We start from the raw sequence: 27,369 nt of genomic DNA on the forward strand, positions 1-27,369 counted from the left end.
CCGGCTGGTTTGCGGAGGAGGAAATGAAAAGACGATGAGAGAAAGGGAATGGATTTTGTGCTTTGGATGTGGACGGTAGACGAAGTCTCTCATCACAGAATTTTGCGCATGAATGCGTGCGCTGATATCCACCTCATTTGGTATAGGAGAGGTTCCTCTTTTTTTCTTTTTTTTCTTTTTTTTTTGGCACTTGAGTTCATGCTTTGCGGAGATGAGATGATACGAATCATGATCAACTAACCACTCGCAACAACTTCTTCTACTTATTGACCTTCGGGTCATGTTTCTTGTTTCATAATATTCGGGAGCCCACCTCACTGATCAATGGCCTAGATAAAGCTGTCTATGATGGAAAAGCGTCTTTTACCAACGCCAGGTGTGAATGCGACGTGACGGAGCGCTGTGCGCTGACTACGGCCGTGGGACTCATTATTTCCATCTGCTCGTTTCGAATGTGGCGACGTAGTAAACGGTATGGTAAGTTGAAAGGAAAAGTAAGATCAAAAGTTTTCATAAGCAAGGAAACGCTCGTAAATCATGCCAGAGAGTACGTTCCAGAAGTTCCCCAAAAGACAAAGGCCGGAGAATAAAACAAAACAACGACAAAACATAACCATCATCGCCTCCCCATCCCCAACTCGCGATATTCCGGATCGACCTTACTCTGCTTGAACAGACTCTTCCCCCTAAGCCACTGCCTGTACCGCTTATACCGCTTCTTCTCGCCATCCTCCTCAATCACCGTCAGCGGATTCTCCGGCACATTCAAAAAGTCCCTATACTCGGCCAACTCATCCTCGCCGACCTCCCAGTTCCGGCCGCCGTCACCCGTCGCGCCGTTGACGCTGTTGACGTACTCGACGAAGTCCATGTTCGAGAAGTCGTCGGGAAGCTCGGTGGACACGACGAGGGGCAGGTTGAGCGGGTGGCTGATGTAGCGCTCGTATTCCGACGCTTCCGCCCCCGTGACGGACGGGTTGAGCGAGCTGTGGTGGAACTGGTTGAGCGACCACTGCGTCATCTGCGACTTGTCGGGCGGCCGGAACGCCGACGAGGGGTTCGTGAATGACGCGCCGCCGGCGGTGGTGGATGAGTGCGGCGGCACGACGCCGAGTTCGAAGTGGGGGTCGCGGAGGATGCTTTGCTTTGCGGGTGAGTTTTCCATGGGGCCGCCCGGCGCGGACGGGCCGCGGGACATGGGGACGGATGCCTCTCGCATGGAGTCTTCTTCGCTGTGTGGATCGAGAATGGTCACTCCCTTCCTGGTTGCGACCTTCTTCTCAGGGGGCGGCTGCTCGATCTCATGCGGTATGTGCTTTCGAGGCGTGAAAGGACTGAGGTCGTATGATTTCCCGCCGCCTGAATTCCCTGACACCAGCCTCGGCGTCATATTCATCTTGAATGTGAAGATTTTCGCAATCGACGACAATGACAGAGGACGGTAGTATTCCTGCCAGTAGTCGTCAAAAGCTTCAGTCCTGTCGGCTTCTCCGTTTGGCGCTGGTCTGCTGCACGGAGGCAAAACTCGAGGTTCCAGGAACTGGGGTGTGAACCAGTTAATGTAGTCCTTTCGTCTCTTCATCGGCCATTGCCTCGGGTCAGTGTGGTGCAAATAGTAGTCCGTGGCGAGGTCCCAGAGCATTGGCTGGCCCTGCGCGAACTTGTAATTTCCAAGGAACAAATTGTATGCCTCCTGCCGTTGCGAGTCGAGAAAAGAATTGTGATAGTACCGCTTGAAGCTCTCCACCATGTCTCTGGAATGGCTTTGCCAGTGGTTGATTTTCCGGTATGTCGCCATGGTATTGACGAGGTGCGAGCCTCCGTACTGGATGGCGATGGTGTCGCCATGGTCATGAAACATGTAGGTGAATATGTTGACAGCATCGGAGTCGTACTCGACAGTGTTGCCAGATATCACTCCTAGCGCTTTGAGCTGCCGACCGAGGGCACGTTTACCAATGACAAATTGTGCTGCATTCGTTCGGTCAAGGCAGTCGATACAGTTGGTTCTCGCGACGCCGTTCTGGACCTGTGGCTCGTCTCGTTCCGCATCTCCATTGTGGAAGAAGCCCGTCTTTTGAAGTACGTCCTCAGCAATCATCTCCAGGCTTCCAATGACGTCCATGCCGCGCGTCTTTGATGCTCTACTCATATCGAATGCCTTGTAAATGATCTTTTTGTCTACAGGCAAGGATTGGTTTAGGTAGTCAACAGCCTTCTTGAACTCATGTAGCAGTTTGGACTCGCGAGGAGTGCGCTCTCTTGCTTTGATCAGATTGAGGACATAGCAGGGCGCTCCATACCGCTCGAATAGATTATCGAAATGGAATGCTGCAGCGCTATAGAACGGATCCACAAGGTTCAGGTCAATATCAGGTTTGGGGGTAACACCACTGTTGTCCTGAGTCCAGTACAAGGGGATACTGCCTCTATGTTGGATGTACGAGGTATAGGTAGGGTTGGCATACAAGCGCGGCCCAGGAGCATGGAAGGATGTGGTTAGCAGGTCGGAAATGATCTGCTCTGTTTCTACATCGTTCGCGACGTAGCCGATGTCGTTTGCACCACGCTTCAGAAACCTAGCGCCAGCAAAGTATCTCGATCGCCTGGCGATGATTGTTATGTAAACGCGACGCCCGAAGATGTCCAGGGTAGACTGGTCAATGAAGCCGTGAATGATTGGCAAGCACCAATCATAGGTGTTCTTCAAAGCACCGCGCGCGGGCTCCAGGAGGTAGTGGTTCCAGACAAACATCTCTTGAAAGTCTGCTTTGGGGAACTGGTGACCCTTGCACAAAGCCTCGCGCTCGCGGATGATGTTCTGCTGGAGGGATCTGGTCACATTGTAGGCGTAGCTGAAGTAAAAGGACCGCGTCAGGTCCAGGTTGTTGAGGCTGCTCAAGAACCGTGCTTCCTCGGGATTGCGGTCTTTGGCAAAACGAGAAGTGGGACCGGTGGTCAGGGGGATCATCTCGGTGCCGTCTACCTGGTAGATGTAGTGGCCTCCGAGCATGGCGACGGCAGTGCGTTTGGTGATGACCAGCATGTAGTAGGCCTCGGTAAAGCGGATGAAGCCCAGCAGACCCCAGGCGACGCATTTCAACTTCAGGCCACCGGAGCCCTTGTTGCCTTCGTCGATGGTGTTTAAGAGCTCGTTCATGTCTTTGCGGTCGTAGACGTTGTCGTCCTCGAAGATATTGAGGTGGCCGGGCGGGGCAGTGCGGTCGATCTTGAGGATACGGAAATGCATGTCCAGGACGTCGGCGCCGACGAGGTAGAAGCGGTGGCTTGTCTCGTATAGCGTGAACTTGTGCATCTTATTGATGCCATCCTCGCCCACTTTGTCGTAGGCCACGGCGCGGGTGCGCAGCATCTGGGCGGGGCTGTTGGTGCGCTCGAATGACTTGGGTTCAGCGGGCTCCTCTTCGCAGTCGTCCAGGCTCACGGGCATGGCATCGTTGGTGGGGCGGTCCTTCTCGGGGCCCTGGGCGGGGGGCAGGAATTCATTGACGGGCGGGATGGTGGTCGGCGCCCTGTCGGAAGCCAGACCGGGGTCCAAAATGGCGGGGGGCAGCAGTGCATCCTCGCGCGGGTCCATGGGGTAGCTGGGGGGATTTTCAGGGTTAGGATGCGCGGAGGCAGGGTCAGCGTCGGGCTGGTCCATGGCGACGGTCAGCTCGCAGATCTGCAGGTCGAGAGGCGGTCGTGATGGCAGCACGTGCGGAGGGCGCCAGCACCAGCCCAGCACCAGCACCAGCACCAGCACCAGCACCAGCACCAGTGGCGGCCGGGAGCGGCGTGGCGAGCGAGCGATGCGGTGCGGGCTGTGCCGCTAGTGAAGGGGTGCAAGTGCAAGCCGAGCGGGTTCCGAGGAGCGGCGATGCAAGAATATGGTAGTCTGGTAGAGCACAAAAGCGGTGCGGTAGGAAGCCAAGTTGACAGCGAGTGGCGGCCAGGCACCCAGGTGCCAGCGTGCCAGGGTCCTGCACCCTTGGCCCATCCCTGCCACCCCAGGCGAGGCTTGGCGCCAGCCCCGGCCAGCCACAGCCACAGCAGCAGCGTCAGCCCTGCGCAGATGAAGTCGAAGCAGAAGAACACTAGTAATATAATATTGCCGTAAAATAATAGGGTATATGGACCCGCAAAAGACTCCTCTCAAGCCACCGATTAGATGGCCGGCTGCATGACATGACCTGAACGAACTTCACTCTCGACCGAACGTAGACAAACTCCTCCCAAACATGACGCGAATCACTCATCGTCGCACCCTTACCGGTGCACGTCCGAGCTGTCCGGACGCATGCGCTGGTACTGCGACTTGTACTCGAGCAGCTCCTCCTGTTCCTTTGCCCAGTTGTCGTCCTCGAGCTTGTGAGCCTTGGCGCCCTGGTTGCGCTTCTTCATGCACCAGAAGACGAAGGCGCCCGCGCACACGGCGAGCCCGCCGAGCGCGCCTGCCACGATGCCGCCGCGCGTCGCCGCCGGCATCGCCTGCCAGCGGCCCGACACGCCGTGCACACCGTACAGCACGTCCTTTGCCGCCGAAGTGCCGCTGCAATCGCGAGTCAGCCGCTGCCCGCGACCGTTGGAAAGAAAAAAAGGGCACCACTTACTTGATGATCTCGATGCTCTCGTAGCTGCCAGAGTTGTCGCCCCACTTGTACTCTTTGCCTTCGCTGTAGTCCTGGATGTAGACGTCGCGGATCGTCATGGTGAAAGGAGCATCGTCCCACAGCACCTCGCCACCAGCCCACTCGACGGTTCCGATGTTGTTGTTGTCGGGATCACCGCCGGGCCAGTTGCCGAGGCGCAGGTTCATCGGCGTCTGCGGGTAGTTGTCGCCGTTGTTGGCGTCCTCGTACTTGAGCGTGCGGATGAGCTCGTCGTTGACCCACCACTCCAGCTTCTCCTGGGTCCAGTCGATCGTGTAGTTGTGCCAGTGGCCCTGCGGGTCGTCGATCGGGTGCCACACGGCACGGTCGTACGTCGTGGTGTTGCCCTTGCCAAAGTAGTTGGATTGCCAGTGGGTGTTGTTTCCGCCGATCCACTCGATGTCGATCTCGTCCAGATCTTCCGACTGCAGCACGATGCTGCTGACGATTCCCTGGCCGGGCGACGCCCGCATGACAATCTCGACGCGGCCGAAGAAGATGAAGAAGTTGGACATGATGGACACGGAGTCACCCTGGCCGTTGATGGTGAACTCACCACCTGCGCGGCGCGTTAGCAACGTTGCGGACCCAGCACGGCCGCAGAAGCATTACCTGTGGTGGAGAAGTCAATGGTGCCCGCCGTCGAGTTCCATAGGTCCGAGTCGGCTTGCGTCTTGTTCCAGTGGAATGTGGCGTTTGTGCCCAGGGCGGGCTGGTTGCCGCACGTCGCGTTGAGAGGGTTGCAGGAAGTCCATGTCTGCGCCAAAGCCTGGGGCAGAAGAGTGGCTGCGAGCCCAGCGAGGGCGAATGAGCGTGGGAGGAGCATGATTAATGCAGCTGTGGCTAGTGAACGGGGGCGGCCTGAGGGAGCGAATGAACGATCGGCGCGGGAACCAGGCGCGGTGGAGGCCCTGTGTAAAGAATGTCGAAGGCGCAAGATATAAGGAATGGCAGTGCAGGCGCGCACCAAAAACAGCAGACACTCTCGCAACGGAGAGGAAGGAGAGGAGGCGCGATAGAAGAGGGCGAGGTGGTGGTGCAGAAGCACGGACTTAGCGAGTCGCCCGCGGACGAGGGATAGGCCGGCTTGAAACGAGCGGGCTCTCGGCGGCTCAGATTAAGGGGAAAACGCCAGCTGCGAGTCCAAGCCGCGGCCCCGGTGCACCAGCTGCGCGCGGCAGCTCCCGCCGTGGAAAGGCCTGCCGCCGCGGCGAGTGCTGGATACGAACAGAGCAGCCCACTCTGCGGACCTCTGGTGCGTGATCGGCGGTGGGTGTCGTCGCCCGCCCGCCTGCCACCACGCCGGCCAGGGGGGCGCTGCACGCCGCTGCATAACGCACCAGAAGCCGCCCGCGTGCTTGGCTGTTGTTGACTCGCCGCAGTCCGATCGCTGGTGGATCCCTTTTCCCTTTTCGGCCCACTCGCGCTTCGGCAATGACGTTGGATTTAGGCCCCTTAACCGTCTCCGGCTCCCGAAAAATGCTTGTCTTGCGCGGCGACCCCCCTCGAGTCCCTCCTATTCCCACTCCTTAGAGCCAATAGAAGCCGCTGCTACCGACCGGCCGCCATCCGCCCAGCGCCGTGCCTCGCCGCTCGTGTGAGTATTTAGATCGTCGGATGTGCCAGGATGTGCCGTCGACGACTAAGGATGGCCGAGCGCCTCTGCCTGTCGCGTGCGCCACCTGATTTGTCCGCCAATGCACCGCATTCCACCCAACGTCTTGGAAGCCCTTGGTCCGCCAGAGCACGCCCCGCCGCCAAGCGCGACATGCCATTTTGCTCCGCCTTACCGAGAAGGGTTCATCTCCGCACCGCCCAAGGCTTGAACCCCCGGCCCGACCACACCCTAGATATATTTATCGTCAGCATTTCGGACCTTTTCTCGATGTGGCCGTGCAAATAACTCGCCAATCCGCCGCCGGTCCCCATGATGGCTCAGACTTGCCTTTGCTTGATCAACGACTTGCGCCTCTCCCGCAGGCTGACGACAGCAATACCCGGTTATCCTGCTTTCGATGCGGAAAACCCAGAGTAGCTGCCGCGCCCATGCTTGGAGGCGCTCCATCTCACAAGTATCTGATGGTCTGGGGACGTGCCCCTGACCAATCATCACCACCATCATGAAGGGGTTCAATCGACACAAATCCGTCTCCAAAAATACACTCACCTGTTTATTTTATTGCCTGCGTCCCCTTTACCTTTCCGGCCTCCATTTTGGCCGTGCGAGCTCCGAATTGGATCTATCTTCCTTAGTACCTTCAAGTGGCTTGCAGGATTAGGCAGAGTAGACTTACTGCGCGCTTCTTCTCAAACGCCACACTCCTCATTCCCAGCCCCCATGCGAGCAGTCGTAACACCTTCTTTCCCGGCTCCACCGTCTCACCCCTGCCCGAGTCCGGGGCTGGCGCCTGTCCGAACCCAGTCTTCTCCCACACCGGCACCTGCAACGCCCAGGCAAGCAGCTGCTCGTCCAAATAGGGAAAGCGCACTTCTTTACCCCAGTTCGAAATGACTCGGTCGTCGCGGCCCAGGTTCCGCTTGCCGAGCCGGGTGATGTCCAGCTCGAGTTCGTCGATGAGACCAGTCAGGCCGTTGCGGCTGAAGGCTGTGGCGTGGCGCTGGTATCCGGCAAAGAGCTCGTCCGCACCAAGTCCGGACAAGAGGATTCTCGCCGGTGTGGCGTATTCGACTCGTTGGCCCGCGAGCTCCTTCACCGTGCCACGGCCACGGGAGGCGAAGTAGAGAGCATACGAGATGGACAGATCCATTTCGGTGTTGTGCGGGTGCATCAACGCGATGACCACGTCGCGGTGGGCTAATGTCTCCACATATGGAACATTAATTTCAACAAACCTCCAAGCTCGCTCTGGGCAGACGTCGCACAGCTCGGCATAGGAAGCCCTGCCCGTAATCCTGTCGGGGCAGAGCTCGTAGGGCGAAAAGTCGGACCCGCTCTTATCGGTGTGGGGACGATGGATACGAGGGTTTTCGAATGCCACGTTAAGAAGATCGACAGGCTCGGAATACGGCAAAATTTGATGCGCGACGCGAGCGATGACCGTGCAGTCGAGCCCACCGGAGAAAAGAATGGCGATTTTTGCGTGCTTCTGGTCCTGTTTGTCGCCGCTGTGATGGGCACTGGGCGTCTCGTCCTTCAGGCGCAGTTTGAGCGATCTCACCAGGTGGTCCCTCAACGAGCTCACGGGCGAGGAGTCTTCAGCCAGCAAAGGCGGACTTGTAGACACGGCCCGATTCAATGGCGAGTATGGCAATACCTGACAGCGGCGTCAGTTAAGCCGGCGGCGACGTGGAGGCTGCTCAGGTCAAACGGAACTCACCAACGCCGGGCTCTCAACAGCGTCAGCGCCTGGATACAGATACGGGATGTGGGTGACGCGGAAAGTGGGCGCGATGCCAGCGTCCAAATCGACCATGTAGATACCGTCAGCTTCAACCTCACGCCAGGATGAGCTGACATGGCCGTCGCAGATGCTCGACAGCACCAAGTCGCCGGCCTCAGTGGTGCTCTGCAGCAGCGAACGTCGGCCCAGACAATCTCTACCGTAGAACAGGCGGCGGCCAACGGCATCGTAGAACACAAAGGCGTAAGGCCCGCGGATGCGCGAAATACAGTCGACGACCGCGGCCGCCGAGTTGGGCCGGCTTTGACCGCATGCGTCTTGGAAAAGCTTCAACACGGCCTGGGAGTCGTTGCCGGTTACGGGCTCCTGGTCGATCTCCCAAGCCTCTCCATTCCAGCACAAGATGGAGCCGTCGGCGGCGTCCAGCAGCGGCTGCGGAACGACGCTCGATCCCCGCAGGGCCAAGACGGTGGAGCGGAAGACAGCATGCACGCGGGCGGCGGCGTCGATGGAGCGCTCTAGGGTGTGGCAGCAGTCGGGGCCCCTGTTGTCCAGGAACAGCGCGGTGCCTCGGTCGGGACGGACATGGTGATGGCGGCTCAGCGAGGCAAAGATGCCGCACATTGGGGTTCCGGGAGTGGTGTGGGAGGAAATAGTTGGGACCCTTGGCGCGCATGACGAAGGCGGTAAAAGGCGCTAGGCCAGCCCTACGCTCTCCTCAAGCCAGACCACCTGCACCTTATCGAACATCTTCACGCTCCGCGAGCCGCAAGCCCCTCCGCACCACCACCGCCGATCTTCCCAGGCCTCCACCTCTCTGCCTCTCGCCTGCCCCGCCGCATGGGACTTTAGGCTCCCCGTCCCAAGCTCCCGCCCCGCCCAGCTGCCCGCACCGCAGCTGATGTCTCCCCCGGAGCTACTCGCTAAACCCGACGACCAGCTTGCTTCTACTGAACCAGCTGCCCCGCCCCCGCAGCCGTCTCCTCAACCCAACGATCCTGTCTCCAACGCCGACCATGCCGATCCCAAAGCCCCCGATGCCGTAGCAACTGCTGCGGAGACCGACGCCCATGTCGAGGACGATGCGCCCAAGCTCGAGCCGCATGGCGAGTCGCCTGGCGAGTCGGCTGGAGGTGGGACCAAGGCCTCGGGCGCGTCCTCTGAGCCTCCAGCAGCTCAGCTGAATGCCTTTACCTTGGATTCCGCCTCCCCCCCTTCTCAATCCACCGACAGGGTGCGCTCCCCACCCCCGCCTCCTCCTCCTGCAAAGGACGAGAAGTACCTCGTACCCAAAAACAACTTCCCCTCGGCTCCTGAGTCGCCTATATCCCCCGGCTTCCCGCCGCAGGACTACGAGGCGTCTGCTTTCAACGAGAAAGAGGACGCCACTGCTTTCGAGGAGAAGGACGACGCTGCAGACAATACAATCTCCACGGGCGCAACCGAAGACTCGAGGTCTGAAATACAAAGTATCATGGACCAGTTTGGCGATGGCGGCGAAGGGCCAGGCATGGACGAGATCATGTCTCCCAGATTGGAGAGGGCAAATCCGATATTCACCAATCAGCCGCCCCAGGCTTTTCCACCTCGGAGGTCGAGTCTGCTACCGCCTGAAGCCAGTACCTTGCATGTTCCGCAGCACACCGAGGCTCCACCCTTATCTCCTGTTATCCAGTCTCCGTTGCCTCCCGGAATGTCATCCAACACCTCATTACCCAGCCCTGCTGCCACCGATCAGGCTCCTGCTCCAAGCCCCGCTCCGTCGCATCCTCATTCCATATACAAACCCCCGCCCCCGGAGCCTGATCCCGAACCCGATCTCCCCTTTGATTTCCATCGATTCCTCGAACAACTGCGCCACCGCACCGCTGATCCTGTCGCTAAGTTCCTCCGATCGTTCCTGTATGAGTTTGGTAAAAAGCAATGGATGGTCCACGAGCAAGTCAAGATCATAAGCGATTTTCTCGAGTTTATCAGCAAGAAGATGGCACAATGTGAAGTCTGGCGTACAGTATCAGACCCCGAATTTGACAACGCCAGAGAGGGGATGGAGAAGCTGGTCATGAATAGGCTGTACTCTCAGACCTTCTCCCCTGCGATACCGCCGCCAGAACCCATATTCGGAAAGGGTCGAAGGAGGGTCACACCGGGGGGCCCAGGAAGGCGGGGCCAACATCAGGAAGATGTTGAAAGGGATGAAGTGTTGGCCCAAAAAATCCGGATCTACAGTTGGGTTTCAGAGGAACATCTGGATATCAAGCCTGTGAATGACAAGGGGATGAAGTTCCTCAAGCTTGCGCAGCAAGGTATGTATCCCTTCAAATTTGCTTCCGGCCAGATCAGTAAGCTAACAAATTGCCAGAGCTCCTCAAGATTCGGAACTACCGCGCTCCGCGCGACAAAGTCATTTGCATCCTCAACTGCTGCAAGGTTATTTTTGGTAAGTAGTGCGGCAAACGTTTGCAGCATCAACCAGCTGATTGAAGTAGGGTTCCTGCGAAATGCACAGTCGGATCAATCAGCAGACTCGTTCGTCCCCTTACTCATCTTCACCGTTCTTCGAGCGAATCCGGATCACCTTGTCTCAAATGTGCAATATATTCTCCGCTTCCGCAACCAAGACAAGCTTGGGGGTGAGGCAGGCTATTACATCTCGTCTTTGGTAAGAAATCCTCTCCGGCTATCATCAACTGCTGCATGCTCACCTATGATGTTCCAGATGGGTGCTATCCAGTTCATTGAAAACCTTGACCGCACCAGCCTCACAATCACCGACGAGGATTTCGAGAGGAACGTAGAAGCTGCCGTGTCTGCCATCGCGGAGAGGAATTCCCTGGATGAGCAACGGCAACGACCGCAAACCCACAACCGGCATCCATCACCAGGCGTCCACGTATCGGAAAAATCAGCGCTCAGCAGACCCGAGGTAACACCAAGAAACTCCCTTGATGCAGAACGTGTCCCTGCGAGAGCATCTTCATCTCGAGGTGGGTCGAGCGCAGGCAACGGGCCAGAAGGCGAGGAGGAGAACGCGGCAGTAGCGGGGCTTCTGCGCACCATCCAGCGGCCGCTATCCACAATCGGCCGCATCTTCTCGGATGACAACATGTCGGAGAAGCCGACAACAAGCGCCTCGCAGCAGCAACCCGTCCCCACTCCTCAGCCCGGCAACACCCCGCGCCTGACGCCCGACCACCGCAGCATCGAGCAGCGCCAGGCATTCAGCGCCGAGGACGCGGCTGCGAGGCAAGCCAGTGCGGAAGCTGAAGAAGCACGCAGGATACAGCGTCAGGAGCACCGAGTCGTGGTCGAGACACTGGCGGGCATGTTCCCAGACCTTGATCGAGACGTCATCGATGACGTTGTCAGGATGAAGGAGGGCCGGTAAGTGTTCCATCACCATCGCACGAGGATTCGAGAGGGCTAACACAAACTTTGCGGCGCAGAGTCGGCCTGGCTGTCGACGCTTGCTTGGCCTTGAGCAACTAAGTAGTAGGCTTTCTAGATGGGGAGCATGTCCTTTGGAGTTGCACAAATCATCATTCAAGTCGGTCACCCCAGCATCATCTCGCGAGGAGGGGGAAAAAGGGTGGGAAAAGGCCTTTTTTCTTTCGGCCCTCTTTTATCCTCAGATATCAGAGGATGTAGCAGACTTCGATGATGGGGGTCCAAAATGCCCAAAGGAAGCACTGCTGAACTCTTTCGCCAACCTGCTTATTCTATGTGAAAATTTCGAATCGACAGGAAAGAACAAAAAATAGCTGGTGACGCCCTAGCACAAAATAAATGAAAACAAAGTCCGTCCCTTTGTAACACCGGATCTCCAAGCCCCTGCCTGCCAAACCCGATCCAAAAGTCCGCGCTTTTTTTTGTATATGCATTGTTCCGTCAAAATCAGCCGTTAAAGAACACACCTTTCTGGCATTTAGAGAGTAAATTTCATGAACCGGGTATTTGGAAAAGTCTGACAGCAATTGTAAATGGGAAGGGCTTCCGTGCGTGTGAGAACACTGTTCTTTGTAGCGACAGCAGCAGCAACAGGCATTCTCGACTGCCTGATTTGGTCGGGAGAGCGAGCGTGATGGACTTAAGTGATGACGAACTGCTGCGTGCTTGTCCACTTGTGTTGAACCCATCCGAGCGAATCACATGAGCTCACCGGGGGTTTTGTCGAGTACTCCCGGGCTGCATGGTTTCACTTGCGGCTAGGGTGGCAACAGTACCCACGACTTCTTATCACCTGAACATCTGTTCAATGCTTGGTAGAAGTAGGCATCGTGGGCGCTCTAGTAGAGCGTGGCTCGGTCTCGAACACCTTAGCTCGAGCGGCATGCACTAGTGCAATGCACAAGATCCAACAGGTTGGAGCGAGCATTTGGCTAGAACAACTAGCATCGCTCGATGCTGGATCCGAAAGGTGGGGCCAGAGTGATCAATATGGCCGCGATGATGGCGCAAACAATGCGTTGCTCTCCTCGATCATCATTTCAATCTGTTCTGGTCCGTGAGTTTGAAGGCTTTCCAGAAGCTCGAATTGTTGCGCCTGATTCAGCCCAACGCCAGCTCGTTGCATGCTCCATGATGGCTGCTCGTTCTCGAGGTAATCGGTGTACAAAGCTCCGACGGCTGTCGCAAGAGGTGCACCGGAGAATTCTTCCATGGAGTTCTGATACCGCTGGTGGGCAATTGACTGGCCGAACGCGTCTGAGGCCTGAGAGGTCGTATAAGAGGGTGACCATGCGGGTAAATCGGGAAAAGAGACTGGCATCGCATTATATTGCATTTGTTGCTCAAATCCAGGGCTTGAAATACTTGTCATACTACTTGGCGAGCTCATGTTCATGTCAGCTGTCATTGACACGGAATTTGTCGGCGTAGACTGCGTAGACTGGAGATGCTGTTGGGACTGGTACATCGAGAAGCCGGTTTGGTTTTGGTCGTTGTTCATGTTGAAATCGAGCTTGGTTTGGGGGGAGATGTAACCGAAAGGCGCATCGGGACGCTCCGGGGGAGTTGATAGTGATCCGGTGGATACCGTTGCTGGGCTCATAGTTCGAGATCTGGTGCTACCGTCGTCCCTTACGCTCGGAGACGGAGCCGAAGTACTGTCGGACGGGGATGTTGCAGATATCGGAATGTCCCCCTTCTTCCCATACACCTTGAGGCAAGCCTCGATGAGGTTTTGATAGAGGACCCTGGCGGAAGCGACACCAGGCCACCTCTCCGAAGCCAAGTCGATGGCATCTAGGGCGACCTGGAGATGGCGCTCTACGTCTTCTCGAGAATGCATACGACGAACTTCGGCGTAGGAAAGCGACCACAACATTGTGTTGATAGCCATGAAAATGGACTGAGTAAAGATCCAGGTGAGTTCAACGCTTCTCGTCTCTATCTGCTTGCGCTGCATGTAAATGTTGTATTCACAAGCGTCGTAGCATTGGGTCGCGGCCCGAACAGAGGGACGAGGGACTTGTGGCGAAGGGCGGAACAGGAAGACAATCATCGTGTTGTAGCGACCGACGAACCTGCATTACACCAAAATAGTCAGCGTTTCTGATGACAGTCATATAGAGACAGTGCGAGATACATACCATACTTTGTTGAGACCCGATCCACCGTCAACCTCGGGGCTCGTGTCTCTCCAAGCAATTAGTTTCGCTTCCATCTGTTGGAACCAAGGATCCTGGTCATCTTTCGGCTCGGGTCTCTTCTTCTGGTACAATTTTCTCCGAATCTCCAATTGTAACAGCCTCATCCGGAAGAAGTGGATAGCAATCCACTTTTTGAGGCAAGGCTGCGCAGGCAAAATGCCCGTAGGCTGGATAAACTGGTCTTCGACCATGGAGAAGAACTGCAGATCAAAATGCTCTTGGCGCGTCGCCATAATTGCTGGACGGCCCAGACTGTGTGCCAAGCCGAGGTCCATGGTCAAGATGCACCAGAATACACGCCGTCTCATGTCCACCTCAAGAGGATCGGCCATCTTCCCTCCCTTCCCGAGCACGACAGTCTTCTCCTCATTGAGCCCAAGCGCTTCGGCAAGCCTCACGGCCAGGCCTACTATGTAGTAAACAGCGGTACGGGTAGGCGTTGTCAGAGAATAGCCGGCAATGAGGCAGAAGCATTGAATTGTACCCAAGTCCATTGGTTTAACCGCAGCCTCGAGGGAGCGCAGGGCTGCGAGGTAGTACGCATCAGCCAGTCCTGCATACTGCGTATCCATCTTCTGAAGGCTGATGGCAATGACCATGCGCACCATGAAATTCTGGTATGCATTGGCAGTATTGTTGTAAACAGCTTCGACGTCTTGCAGGAAGGACGGCTCGTGCAAAATAGGGTACATGGGTTGGACTGCAAACACCCGCTATCAGAAGTGGCACACGGGCGTGTACAGAAGATGCAGGGCTCACCTTTGAGGTAGAAGAGCTGGACGAGCAGATTGGTCAGGTCGCGCGTGGGCAACTCCTCGGCGGCGACATCGCTCACGAGAGGGTAGATCTTGGAGGTGGGCTTGGCATCTTCTTGACGGAAGGCCTCCTTGACGAGGCGCGCATGCGAGTCGGGGACGATTTCCGAAATGCTCTTGGAATCGGTGAACTGCTTGGCCAGCTGCATGACCAGCTTGACGATGGCAATGCCGCTCGACGGGCCCAGGAAGCGGTTCTCGGTGCTCTCGTGGATGCGCACGGCGGCGGCGCCGCGCACGACGTCCTCGGTGTCGGGCTCGAAGTCATCCTTGTCCAGCTCCTCCAGCTGGCGCTCCAGATCGCGGACCTTATGCTGCAGGTGGACGACGTAGTTGCGCGGGATCTTTGCGTTCTTGGCCGGGTCGAAATACTCGCAGTGGGCGTTGTTGCGCTCGCAGGGGCCGCAGCGAGGGAGGCCGGGGTCGCATCTCGTTTTCCTCTGGCAGCACTGGGTCAGCGGGGCGGGTCTGGAGGCGGGAGTGGGAGCGTACGGTGCGGCAGCGCACACAGGCCGTCAGCGTGTGGGCAATGCGGGGCCCCGAGTGCGCGTCGCTGGCGGCGCGCTTGCCTGGCGGGGCAGAGGGCGCGACTGGGTGGGCGGCGTCCATGGTCGCTACGCTGGGGCGGGCCTCGAGACGGAGACTGGGAGAGAGGACAGGCCGCACGGGGCCATGGCGGAGGGCTCAAGTCGAGGGCGGCGCTGCGACGGGGACGGGTCTGGGACGAGGCTCGCCGCGCACGGCGAGATCGTCAAGGCGCAGGCCGGGACGCCGCCGCGCTACGGGCTGCAGTGATAGGCTCCCGCCGCATCGCCTGGAACCGCATCATCACCTCTCGGCGGGCCGACTGCCCCAAACTACCTCCCACGACCTACCCGATCACTGCTGCCTGCGGTGCCGTATGCGCACGTCCACGTAGCCCACGTTGCGATACCCCACGCTGCACACCCCGCCCGCGTCCAAGGCCCCAGGTGAGTCGCCGCGCCTGTGCGTAGTGCGCCGCCTCGCCCACGCACGGCCGGCCCCAGGCGCATTGACTGACATGTATCCAGACGACGCTGCCCGAGACAGCCCTCTGATGGTGCTGGAGACGCCGCTGCTGCGCGTCAGCCGGCCCGTTGCCGCCTGCTCGAGATGCCGCAGCGCCAAGGTCAAGTGCGACGGCAAGCTACCGGCCTGCACCGCCTGCGAAAAGGCCAACCGCGCCGCCGAGTGCTCCAGCACTAACGACCAGTTTGCCCGCGGCAAGGAGCGCAGCTATGTGGCCACGCTGGAGGCCCGCGTGGAGAAGCTCGAGAAGCGACTGCACGACGCCCGCTCGCGCCGCCGCTCGTCTGTGACCATGACCGAGCCCGATGCCCATCAGAGTACCCCCCGTTCGGCGCCCGCCGCCAATGTCTCCAAGGCCACGGACAAGGCCGCTCGCCGCAAAGAGGAGGACGACATCAACGACCTCGTCTCCGACTTTGGGCTGCTGTAAGCCTTCTTCCCGCCCGCTTGTGCCCGCCCGCTTGTGACCGCCCGCTGAGCCCCTCCAGGTCAGTCAACGCCACCGCCCGCGATTTCTACGGCTTTACTTCAGCCATGTCTTACGCCCGCCTCATCCTGTCTGCCTCTTCAAAGGAGCCTTTGCCCTCGGGAATGGCCAAAAGCCTTCCCCCCCGGTATGCCATCACCTCCCTGATCCAACACTACCTCGACTCCATGTTCGTGCTCCTGCCTATCCTGGACGAGACCAGTTTCTACGGCTCCGTCGACGCCGTCTACCAGCCTGACCAGCGTAAGGCGGGTGCTTTCGATTTCTGGACGCTACGGATGGTCCTTGCCATTTCGTCCATCAGTTATTCGGAGCAGCGCGGAGACGTGCATTACAGCGATGCTGTAGGCCATGTTAATGCAGCCCTCGAACATGCAGAAGACGTGCTTCGTCCCGGATCTGTTGCAAGCATACAGGCCATGTTGCTCCTGGCACAGTACTCGATGCTAGATCCGCATCACTTTGACAGTTGGACCCTCGTCGGTGCTGCGTCGCGGGCAATGGTTGATCTCGGTATGCACGTGGATCCCTCCAAGAGCGCGTCGATGAGCAAGCCCAAGCTTGAGCTTCGAAGGCGTGTGTATCACTGTCTGTATGCCATTGACAGGTGAGTCTTCCAATATGTCCTTGTCGGCAGTGGGCTGACGCTGTCATCAGGGAGACTTCATTGGTCCAAACGAGGTCTTTCTCCTTCTCCGATGATTCGGCGCACGTCGGGCTTCCGTTCTCCGGCAGCGCATCTTCCGCTTCGAAGGCGTCATCATCATCGCTGACCCAGTGGGGCCAGTCCTTCGAGTCAGCTCTTGATCTTTTCCGTTTACGTCAAATCCAGTCAGCCTGGTACACTGATCTCTTCCAGTCAGAACGTGACGCATGGCCAGACCCCTATCCTCGCCTGTGGAGGATCTATAACTCGATGACGTCGTGGTTCATGAAACTGTCGCAGAAGATTTCGCCGGCATCCCGAACGTATTTCGAGCTCGAGCTGCTCTATAGTTATGTCTACGCGCTCTCGCCAAGTCCACGCTGCCCAAGGATCAACGAGTACGCACAGCGGCTCATATTCGAGCATTGCGCCACGTACTCGTCAAGGATGCTTGGGGCGTTGTCGGAGGATTCGAGTGAGAAAATGCCCGTCACGTTCTACGACGCTATGAGAGCGTACATGACCGGCCGCCAATTTGTGGACGTTGTCTCCAGAAATCAGGAGTCGCTCTTAGAAGGACCGCGTCCAATAGCGTCACGAGCAACTTCCACGTCGACGACAGACGATTACCTGGATCCTGCGTCAAGCGGTAGTGAAGCGTTGCCACCACCATTCCCAGAGGCGAGGTCAGGAGGTATGGAGAACCAGGCGGTGAAGGCCATCAACACAATCAACAACTTCTCGGCAATCCTAGCGCGACTAGGAAACCGGTTCGGATACATCAATTGGCGGGACCGGTTTCAGCAGGACTCGGCAGCTCTGTTGACGCAGCTGTACGTTCGATCGCAGCAGCAAAAACAAGACGTGAGCAACGGGTATGCTATGTGGAGTGCCACTGGCAGCCCTGGAACAGAGTCAATGTCGGGATCGTCCCCAGCGACATATTTCGACGGCTCGACGGCAGGGGGCTCGCAGTCATATGGATATTCCGACGGGAACAACTATCGACAGCTAAGCCCGGGATGGCCGGAATCCAGCGAGGGGTCGAATCGGAGGGTCTATCAGCTTGGACAGCTGAATTCCGGGACCGCGGGTGGGGGGGCAACGGTACCAGTGACGGAGGACATGAGTCTGAGCACTGCATGGGAGACATTACCAGGCGGTAGCATGAATGCGCGGTTCTCATAAGTTATGATGACATGTAGCCAGGGTGGATTCTTGTGCGCGCGAATAAAGCATTTTAGATTGGCGTACGGGACTGGTGTTCCAGGCGTGGGCGGCATCTATAGATTCCATGGACTATCACTGAAGAATGAAGCAGGCAGTAGATGCACGATCGGCGGGTAGGCGGCATGACTCGGCATGACTCGGCATGCGACACGAACCCTGGTCGGGCGCGCATCCCGCTGCCGCAGCAGGAACAAGCTCCACATCTCCACAACAGCTCCAACCTCATCCACCGCGAACCATGACGCCCTGAACAGACCTTCTCCACCCATTCACCTGTGCCTCCGGACCATGCACCTGCTCACCGGATGTTTGCGCCTCGTGCTGCTGGCGGCCGTGGCGCTGCCCAGCTTTGTTGGCCATGGCGCGCATGCGGCGTCGGATGCAAAACAGCTGAAGGCTGAGAAGAGGAGCGGCCAGCATCCGCTGGCAGGCAATCCCAAAGCCCGCGAGGCTTGTCCCGATTACACGGCCTATGCAAGGCATGGCCAGTAGGTAGCCGCTCATTGCAAAATGTGCTTGGTTTTGCTGACGCTTGCTGTGCTGCAGTCCTCCCTACAGCGAAGGTCCAATGGAACTGCCCTTCCAGCGCCCTGCCGCCGTGTGTCGCACGTTCGAGTCTCAGCTTGTCGAGGAAGTTATAGATGCAATGAAGGACAGGATGGTGGACAAGGACCTGGCTCGAATCTTTGAGAATGCGTTTCCGAACACACTCGACACGACAGTGCGCTGGCACACGGAGGGCGACAAGACGACAATGCCAAACATGCGTGCGCCATGGCAGGGCGTTCAAAGCTTCATCGTCACTGGAGACATCAATGCCGAGTGGCTGCGCGACTCGACCAACCAGCTTGCCCAATACCAGAAATTAGCCAAGAAGGACAAGGCCATTGAGAGTCTGATTTTGGGCGCCATCAACACCCAGGCCGAATTTGTCATCGGATCGCCGTATTGCAACGCCTTTCAGCCGCCGCCTCCCAGCAAGCTCCCGGCCTCAAGCAACGGCATGGACGACGTTGTTCATCCCGTGTACGAACCTTCGTTCGTCTTCGAATGCAAGTACGAACTAGACTCGTTGGCGCATTTCCTTTCGCTGGCCAATCAGTTCTACAGCCATACTGGATCCACGGAATTTGTGAATGTGCGCTGGTATACGGCGCTCAACACGCTGCTTGACGTACTCGAGCAGCAATCCAGGCCGACTTTCGATAAGCACGGCGACTTCAGGAAGAACGAGTACACGTTCAAGCGTCGTACCGACGCCGGCACCGAGACTCTCAACCTCGGTGGCATTGGCAATCCTCTCAACGCCGGAACTGGTCTGGTCCGAAGTGCATTCCGGCCCAGTGACGACGCGACCATTCTCGGTTACCTGATCCCTGCAAATGCCATGATGGCGGTCGAGTTGAAGCGCTGTGCAAAGATGCTCGAAAAGGTCGGTGGCGCAAAGGCCATCGATTATTCGAAGAAGGTGAGGCTGTACAGTGAAGCCATCGAAGCCGGGGTGTGGGACCACGGCGTTGTGCACCACAAGAAGTATGGCGATGTTTTTGCATTTGAAGTCGACGGGTTCGGCTCCTCGATTTTGATGGACGATGCGAACCTCCCGTCGCTCTTGGCGCTTCCTCTGCTCGGCTTTGTCGATGCCAAAGACCAAATCTACCAAAACACGCGGAAGATGATTTTGGAGAAGCAGGGAAATCCCTACTACCTCAAAGGCAAAGCTTTCGAGGGCATCGGCGGCCCGCACATCGGGTTGCAAAACGCATGGCCTATGAGCTTGTTGGTTCAAGCGATGACATCTGATGACGATGAGGAGATTATGGAGGCCATTTCCTATGTCAAGGCTGCCAGCAAGCTTGGGCTGGTGCACGAGAGTGTCGACGTCAACTACCTGAAGAGTTACACGAGTGAGTCCCTATATTCTTAGACGCAGTGACGCGGTCAAGGCTGACTTGATTCCAGGGCCTTGGTTTGCTTGGGCAAACTCGGTCTTTGCGCAAACGATGCTCGACCTGGCAGAGCGTAAACCCCATCTCCTTTTCGGCCACGATGCCAAGCCTTATAGGATCGAATGAACGAGTTCGCCGAAATTCACGAATGCAGACCTACTGCGGGGGTAAGAGTGCCACGTGAGAGATGGCATTGGAATAACGTAGGCGATACGGTAAGATGCAAGAGCAGGGAAGCATTACGGGCTCGGCCAAACCATGCAGGAAGGATGGGCAGGCAACGTTTCCACGGCTGTTGAGATTGTTTGACCGCTAGATGCTCGGCCATCTCACGGTTGAACGGAGACGGCCACGATTGGCTTCAGAGGACTCCCACCCCTTCACAAGCATCTTCGTAGTGTGTCTGACACTTGACCTGCATGGGGTAGGTAAGGTTGAGGTCAGCATAGTATTGCGAAGCTTTGGGCCGACGTGTATAGCCAGATGCTTGCTTCGACCATCTGTAAAATTAGTCCAAACAGTTTCAAGGGCGGGGTTTAGAAGAGTGGTTCTGTCTATTTATAACACCCACCCTCTGTTATTTTGAATATTACGCTTGCCAGCTACGTGCTCAAGACTTCCTGCGGGTCTTCTTCCGCCGCGAGACGCCCGTCGGACAGTCCCGTCCACGCTCCCTCCCTCCCTCCCTACCTACATATTTCCACCAAGGTACGCAACGGCCGCCCCCGGGAGCGCTAAACCTTAATCCACCAACCCACCCACCACTCCCACCACTCTCCCGCTGCCGCTACCGCTGCCGCTGCCGCATTCGGGAAGCAACGGTTCGGATCGCGCCTGGCCCGCCCGGCCCTAGGTTGCTTTTAGCTCGCCGTAGATTGGTATACCAAGGTACTTGGGTGACAAGCAACACCATCGCCGCCCGCATGGCTTAGTGGTACAGCGTCGCACTCGTACGAGGAAATTGCCAATGCGAAGATCCCTAGTTCGATTCTGGGTGTGGGCAGGATTCTGATACATGTTTCTTTTTTGTTTTGCCGTTCGGAATTATGGATGGTGAATCTCTCTCGTTTTGCTGATCGGCTGGGGAGGGGAATGAAGGAAGAAGGGTGGCGAGAGAGATGGATGGGGGTGTGGCGGCGTGGTTGACGGGAGGAGGGCATTGGTATGGTGGTGGTGGGAAGGAGGAGCAGCAGGAGTGGGGGGAGGGGGCTTTTGAAGAATTCGTATCATCATCATCCATTATTGCGGTTTGCTTTTTCGTACATCTACATATTATATGGTCTTGTTTTTTTTGAGGGGGTTTGGTCCTGTCCTGTCCGTCGATCCCGTCCTTTTTTTTTTTAGGTGTAGAGGTGCCAATCGTCGCCGTACAGGAAAATCTCACGGCCGTCGATTTTCGAGTCCTCCATCCTCGCACCGCGGCGGGCGCCGCCGCCGTCGGCGTACTTGTTGAACTGCTGCGGGCCCTCGGCGCCGACGAGGTACCCCATCTCGCACGACGTGAAGGCCACCTTGGGCTGCGCGGCGTAGAAGTCGTCGTACTCGCTGGCGAGGGCGTCGGTGAGGGTCCGCACCGGCGCGACGACGTGCCTGCTGGCTGACGACGACGTGGCCGCGGGGTGCAGCTCGGCCCAGGGCTGCGTGCAGGCGACGCCCTTGCACGACTTGAGCACCATCATGAGCGCGTCGAGGCGGGCGATGACTTGTGCCAGCGACCGGCCGGCGAGCCGGTAGCCGGACTGGGCGGTGGGGTCCGAGGCTAGGTTGTGGATCTGGCCGGGGTCGGTCTGGAGAAAGAAAGGTGTCAGTCACATATGACGAGTCTGGCTGTTGCTGCTGCGTGGCGAGCGGGGAGCGGGGAGCGGAGGACGAACCTTGACGTCGTAGAACTCTGCTTCGTTGGTGCACCAGACGCTGTAGTAGATGCTGTAGTCGTCGCCGACGAGCCTGAGGCCCTTGTACGTGTTGTTGTAAATGTTCCGCGAGCCGGCGGGGTTGAGGTAGATGCCCTCGGCCAAGGCCTTTTGTCAATCACGCGGGTTAGCTGAGAACTGTGACGCTTGCAATGCCACGCTAGGCTTGCGGTTGCTGCTGCTTACCCTTCCCCAGTACTCAATGGCGGCGTGCTCATAAACGCCGTCTTGGGCAGCCTCGACCGTCAGCGGGATGACTTTACCGTCGAGCTGCTTGGGAGCGCCGGCGAGCTCGAGGATGGTGGGGGCAATGTCGGTGTGGCTGGTGACGGCGTCAATGGTCTGACCCTTTGCAATGCCGGGGCCGCGGATGGCGAGGGGAATGTGGATGTCGGTGTCTGGTTGCAGCTTGTCAGCCTCGGAGATGGATTAAGGTGGGGTTGGCACGGGAAGATACCGTATCCGCACTCCTTGCCGGGCGTCATCCTGTGCTGGGAGATGTGGAAGCCGTTGTCGGTGCTGAAGATGACGTATGTATCGTCCAGAACACCGGCATCGTCCAGCTTCTCGACGAAGGCCTCGATCATCTCATCGACGGCCTGGAGAGCCCTCAGCCTGGACCGCTGGAACTCGTCATTGTAGTCAATGACGGAGGTATTGAGGGGGGCGAGGTTCTTGATCCAGCTGACACCGCCTTGGACCTTGGCGTTGAAGCTGGTGTCTCTCGGGATGGTGTAGTTCTTGAAGAGGTCGGCGTGCCTGGGCGCGTACTGGGCAAAGTCAAAGTAGGTCGAGTTCGTTCCCGGGTCCGTGGTGGTTGTGGCGTGAGGAGCAATGGGGGCGGCGACAACGAACCAGGGTTGTTGGTGGGACAAGGCTTCGTCCAAGAAGCCAAGGATCTTGTCCTTGATGACGTCTGTCGAGTAGTTGCCGGCATAGCTGACAGGTTCTTGCCCGTTCCTGGTCATGACGGCGTCGTAGTACTTGTACGTGTACGGGTCAAGCAGGAAATCGGAGCCGTTGAACCCCCGGGCGAAAGTCTCGTTGTAGTTGGAGACGGTGTGGCCGTTCCAGAGCTTGCCCGAATAGTAGGTGTTGTATCCGGCATCCTGCATCCAGAGGGGGAGGTAGTTGTCGTTCCATCCTTCGGAAATAACCTTCTGGAAGCCGCCTGGAATGGCAAAGTCAGAAGTCAATTTTGGCCGGGGGCGGCTGGGGAAGCATACCATATGGCGGAGAGACATCGGTGACTAGATGACGTCAGTTGAAGCTTCGGTCGTACAGGGGCTCCACCGGCTCACCGTTGGTGTTGTGGGCAGCATGTCCAGTCCACAGGTTTGCGCGGGACGGGCAGCAGATGGCCACAGTGCAAAAGTGCTTTGTGAATGTGGTGCCCTGCTCGATAATGTGTTTCTGATGGCCGGCCGAGGTCAGTGCGGCTCCGGATGACGGCTTGCTCCGGGGTTGAAGTGGTTGTTACCTGCAGAAGTGGCATGTACTCGATCGAGTTCATGTGCAGATCCTGGTCGTCAGTCAAGACGAAGAGGATGTTTGGCTGCTTGGCCGACGCAAGAGCGCCGCCGAGGACGAGTGCCAGAGTAGACGGCTTCATGGCAAGTCAATTGTAGCTGGGGCTCAAAGCGCCGGTCAGCAGGCGGTTTTTATAAACATCCAAGGTGGGGCTACCGGAAAAGTTGCGGGACGGCAAGCTTGTCGCCTGGTGTGGATTAAGCTCACGCCAGGTACGGTTGCGTTTGGAGGCGAGAGCTGGGCAGCGTGATCATGACATCAAATTGCGCCATGCACGCTAGCCCCAGTAAGCGAGCGAATGGTTGCCCGATCGGGTACTGCTAGTACTGCCAGTCAAACAACAGTCACCTCTCTGTAGTATATCAAATCCCACTTGTACGCCAGCGGGAAGCTCCAGCTCTCGGCCATGCCCGCTCTTCTAAACGTCTTTGGCTTTTGCTCCCCTGGCCTCGCGCTCTCGAGGAGCAGGAAGGAGATTCGGTGGCGGGGCTTGTTGTCGCGGGTCATGAAGTCGTAAGAGAACCACGGTATGCACCAAAGCCATCGAGGAAAGCTCGAGATTGGCTCAACATGATCCATCCTCACCGTGGGCCGATATTGTTGCCAGAACTTCTGGGCACTCGCCGTATGCCTCCCTACTAGCTTGAGCCGCGTCTTCTGTTTGTCCAGGGTCAACAGCGTGGGCACGCAGAACCCCACGACAGTGACGGACCCATCTACGACACGGCCCGTCGGGTCGGCCGGGTTGAATGGTCTTGTCTGTGCGTGTTTGATGTTGACAAAGGAAACGAGATCGTGCCCGTAGCTGGACAGCGGAGGCGACACGGCAGTGTCCAGAGACGCCCACGACCAGGATGGTGCACGGTACACTGGCTTTGCTTGCCTTGGGGCTTTCTTGATGGCCGTCCACATCAGCATGCGCAAAAGATCGTCCTTGTCGTTCCACATGCCCGCAACATACGCCTCGTCGTCAAGTTGAGACTGGAACGCCTTGGCCACGCCGGAAAGCGCAGCGAGCTTGTCACGGTCGGGATACGTCAGCTGGCGCTCGGAATAGTCTTTCACGAGCGCCGCCCAATGCCGATGCCACTCGGAAGCCGGCGTCTCGTGCGAGCTCGCGGAAAGCTGCTGCAGAAGCCCCGCGAACTGGCGCGGCGTCGAGTGGTCCGGAACAAGCTCAGACCTGCGCACCTTGTCACACTCCCAGAAGACGCCGAGCGAGCTGTAGTGCAGGATGCGGCGCGAAAGAAGCCGCTCCTGAAGCACCCAGGCTCGACGCGGCAGCCCAAGCTTGCGCCGGCTCTCCACCCCCAGATCCCACAGATCGCGCGGCGCAAGGCTCCAGAAGCTTGGTGGTATCCCGCTGCTTGGACGGCCGTGGTGGCGGAAAAGGTAGGGCGGCCGCGAGTGGAAACAGCCGTCACTCGCTCTCTTCGAAGCCGTGGCCGAGATTGTGAGGTCTGAATGCTGGTACACTTCACTCATCCGGCTGGCTTCCCTCATCCAGTCCTCTTCCGAGTCTTGGACGATGCAGAGGCTGTCGACCCACAGATAGCGATACCGCAGTTTCCGAGCGATGGCCATTGCGTCGCGGAACGTCTGCGGCAGGTCTTCTGTGGGTAGCGATTGCATCCAGTCAACTTCATTCTTAGTCGTGAGCGTGGTGAACAAGTCCTTGCCCCAACAGTGACTCAATGTCACGTAGGGCGTGCCCGGTGGCAGTGACTCGCCGCAGCAGAGTCGCGCCCTGATGCAGCCCCCGTTCACGTCGGCGGCTTCGATCTCTACGAGACGTGTCGGGAGTCTACTCGATAGGTCCGAGATGTGGTTGCATGCCGTATGCTCGGCCAGGCATTCGTCCAGCCACGACCCCACAAGATCGAATGTTTGCTTCGAAGCGGTCGAGGGCCCCAGAGAGCGGAAGCCTTCGTAGACGTCATCTGTCAAACTCTCCCAGCATGCAATGATCATCTTCTTGTCCGTCCATCTTCCGCACTCTTGCCTGAAACTGAACTTCAGATAGCGATGCGGCTTGCTTCCATCATTGACAAGCTGGATTCGGTACGCACTGTCTTTCTTGGCCGTGGTGCCCGTGTCCTCACATATCAGGATGTTGATGAGTATGCAGAGTTCGCAGGTTCCGCAAGCCCGCAGCTCAGAAAGGGTGGCGTGGTGCTCATGCTCGCAATTTGGCCCCATCCTCCTTCTCTTGTAGTCGATGCCAAATCCTGCATGTTGGCGGTCTGGCAGCCGGTGCGACTGTAGCAATTGTTTGCAGGGCTTGCACAGCGTTGCATTGTGCGATGCTTTTTGGATACGTTCCAGGGCTTATGATTATTAAAATGCCAGTTAATATTGCCGGTGCAAGGATTCGCCGGGTACTTCTCACCCATACTTTGGAGGTCTTCCGTTGAGCCAGAGTCGTCCTTTGTGAAGTTTGGTATGTCTTGGATCCCGAGCGATCTCTTTCGCCGACGACCAAGGCCTCGTACGTGCTGCAGTGGAGCCATGATAGCTCGAGCTCGAGGAAACTTGGCTTCGAGGCTGTAGGATCGTACGGCAGAAAGAGCGTGACAGCCACTAAGCTTGCCGGCAATTGGTGGATACCAGTAGATCTGGAGATGTACGTGGTGCAGAAGCGGTTCAGAAAGTGCCGAGGACGTGTAGGGCCTAAAAGTGAGACCACAGTTCCATTATCGGGTGGGGACTTTTGGCCCCCACCTTCACGTGCATCCCCTCATTCGGAATAGTCTTGCTGTGTCGCCATTGAATGCAAACGGTCTACCATTTCGCTCTACAGAGTGCTTCGGAGCTTGGTTGCGCCATCGCGTGCGCGGTCCAACCCGACTGTTCGCAAGCCTGACCACTGAATCTGAGCTGTTGCCTGCCTTTTTCGGTTAGTGTGGCAGAATGGTCGCCGAGGGCTCACTTAGTACACGCACCGGTTCCAGCTTCAGCACATGATTACTTCCCATGTCTCCGAACAACTCTAACAAATTCTCTGTCCTGGAATCGTGTCAAATGTCCCGGTACAAAGACCGACCCATCGAAGAGTCCTCATTCGCACCACGACCCACCACAAACGCAAAAGTACAGCTGATCAGTGATCAACGTAGCATATGCTTTGAACTGGTGTTTTGTCTCAAAGAAATTTCTGTTTTCCAAAGACAGGGCACATCAACATTTGACTTTCAGCATTCAACCAGCTGAGTATTGCACAATGAACGCAATCCTACGGTCACAAAATGACAGAATAAAGCCCATATCAGACTGTGCTTCGGATCAAGATGTATATAAAATACCTCGATTCTACACACCTCTTCCACAACCTCAACCAAATACACGAACAGAATACTATTAGAAAGAAAAGACAAAGCAACATGTCTCAAAGTGCCCAGGCCGATGGATATACCCCCTCTACCGGTGGTGGTTCCGCATCCACCAGCACCAGTGGTGGCCCTGCAACAACCGGCTACTCTCCCATGGAAAATCATGGCGCCGCCTACACGCGCAGTGGCCCCACCGGCACCGTTTATCAGACCGCTGGCGGTCCGAGAACGGACTATCAACCTCAATTCAATGACTGGTACGACAAGTACGACAGAAGGTGAAGAGTGAAGCATGCCTGGATACCGAGGTCCATAAATTCAGTCTACCTTGAATGAAGAAGCCTAAGACTGTGTCTCTCCTGAACTAACCCTGACAATCGCCATTCTCACATGATGCTGCCAATCCATCAAGCGACCATTTCGTCAACCTTTTTCCCCGTAGGCTTTTTCACTATCGATGACACTCTCGATCGACTCCACATCAAATCTCCAAGAGGCAAGGACCACGGTGCTGATGAATGACGGAGTCGATCCTGAATATCGACACTTATCATTTCTACCGCTGGCCACCTCTTGCCTACTGACCTCTCATTCTCATGGACGCATACACGATACAAAGCCACGATTCCAGTCACTCTCCCCCGTCCTGTCCTCGTCAATGTAAAAGTAAAATGAAGCGGGAAACAAACGTCACCACTCGAGCCGGTTTTTCCCGTCAAGAAGAACAAGAAAGCCTACGATCGTCCTCACCTTTT

General features: G+C 57.3%; 8 protein-coding genes across 8 annotated transcripts; 3 read left to right on the forward strand and 5 right to left on the reverse strand.

The window, feature by feature from the left end:
- Nucleotides 1–616: 616 nt before the first annotated feature.
- BKCO1_1600092 (polyphosphoinositide phosphatase) lies at nt 617–5,478 on the reverse strand (the record flags this gene model as incomplete). Its single annotated transcript, XM_020271547.1, has 4 exons — nt 617–3,824; nt 4,274–4,552; nt 4,614–5,211; nt 5,265–5,478. 4 exons carry the CDS (start codon nt 5,476–5,478, stop codon nt 617–619), a joined length of 4,299 nt encoding a protein of 1,432 aa, XP_020131889.1.
- A 1,345-nt stretch (nt 5,479–6,823) lies between these two features.
- BKCO1_1600093 (asparagine synthase related protein) lies at nt 6,824–8,638 on the reverse strand (the record flags this gene model as incomplete). The annotated part of the gene is made up of 3 exons (XM_020271548.1): nt 6,824–6,892; nt 6,947–7,927; nt 7,991–8,638. The coding sequence occupies 3 exons, from the start codon at nt 8,636–8,638 to the stop codon at nt 6,824–6,826; spliced, it is 1,698 nt and encodes a 565-aa protein (XP_020131855.1).
- A 277-nt stretch (nt 8,639–8,915) lies between these two features.
- Nucleotides 8,916–11,503, forward strand: BKCO1_1600094 (vacuolar protein sorting-associated protein 9; the record flags this gene model as incomplete). Its single annotated transcript, XM_020271549.1, has 5 exons — nt 8,916–10,320; nt 10,377–10,454; nt 10,504–10,676; nt 10,734–11,398; nt 11,461–11,503. The coding sequence occupies 5 exons, from the start codon at nt 8,916–8,918 to the stop codon at nt 11,501–11,503; spliced, it is 2,364 nt and encodes a 787-aa protein (XP_020131860.1).
- Nucleotides 11,504–12,446: 943 nt separating this feature from the next.
- BKCO1_1600095 (fungal specific transcription factor domain-containing protein) lies at nt 12,447–15,089 on the reverse strand (the record flags this gene model as incomplete). The annotated part of the gene is made up of 4 exons (XM_020271550.1): nt 12,447–13,539; nt 13,606–14,365; nt 14,425–14,920; nt 14,973–15,089. 4 exons carry the CDS (start codon nt 15,087–15,089, stop codon nt 12,447–12,449), a joined length of 2,466 nt encoding a protein of 821 aa, XP_020131859.1.
- A 433-nt stretch (nt 15,090–15,522) lies between these two features.
- Nucleotides 15,523–17,851, forward strand: BKCO1_1600096 (zn 2cys6 cluster transcripitional activator; the record flags this gene model as incomplete). Its single annotated transcript, XM_020271551.1, has 3 exons — nt 15,523–15,956; nt 16,019–16,624; nt 16,675–17,851. 3 exons carry the CDS (start codon nt 15,523–15,525, stop codon nt 17,849–17,851), a joined length of 2,217 nt encoding a protein of 738 aa, XP_020131858.1.
- Nucleotides 17,852–18,181: 330 nt separating this feature from the next.
- Nucleotides 18,182–19,968, forward strand: BKCO1_1600097 (glycoside hydrolase family 125 protein; the record flags this gene model as incomplete). The annotated part of the gene is made up of 3 exons (XM_020271552.1): nt 18,182–18,381; nt 18,440–19,800; nt 19,856–19,968. The coding sequence occupies 3 exons, from the start codon at nt 18,182–18,184 to the stop codon at nt 19,966–19,968; spliced, it is 1,674 nt and encodes a 557-aa protein (XP_020131857.1).
- Nucleotides 19,969–21,182: 1,214 nt separating this feature from the next.
- BKCO1_1600098 (arylsulfatase) lies at nt 21,183–23,367 on the reverse strand (the record flags this gene model as incomplete). Its single annotated transcript, XM_020271553.1, has 6 exons — nt 21,183–21,629; nt 21,717–21,863; nt 21,942–22,153; nt 22,213–22,926; nt 23,057–23,168; nt 23,236–23,367. The coding sequence occupies 6 exons, from the start codon at nt 23,365–23,367 to the stop codon at nt 21,183–21,185; spliced, it is 1,764 nt and encodes a 587-aa protein (XP_020131906.1).
- A 251-nt stretch (nt 23,368–23,618) lies between these two features.
- Nucleotides 23,619–25,484, reverse strand: BKCO1_1600099 (heterokaryon incompatibility protein; the record flags this gene model as incomplete). Its single annotated transcript, XM_020271554.1, has 1 exon — nt 23,619–25,484. The coding sequence occupies one exon, from the start codon at nt 25,482–25,484 to the stop codon at nt 23,619–23,621; it is 1,866 nt and encodes a 621-aa protein (XP_020131905.1).
- Between the last annotated feature and the right edge of the window lie 1,885 nt (nt 25,485–27,369).

This window comes from Diplodia corticola (genome assembly GCF_001883845.1).
Source record: "Diplodia corticola strain CBS 112549 chromosome Unknown scaffold16, whole genome shotgun sequence".
NCBI classification, from domain to species: domain Eukaryota; kingdom Fungi; phylum Ascomycota; class Dothideomycetes; order Botryosphaeriales; family Botryosphaeriaceae; genus Diplodia; species Diplodia corticola.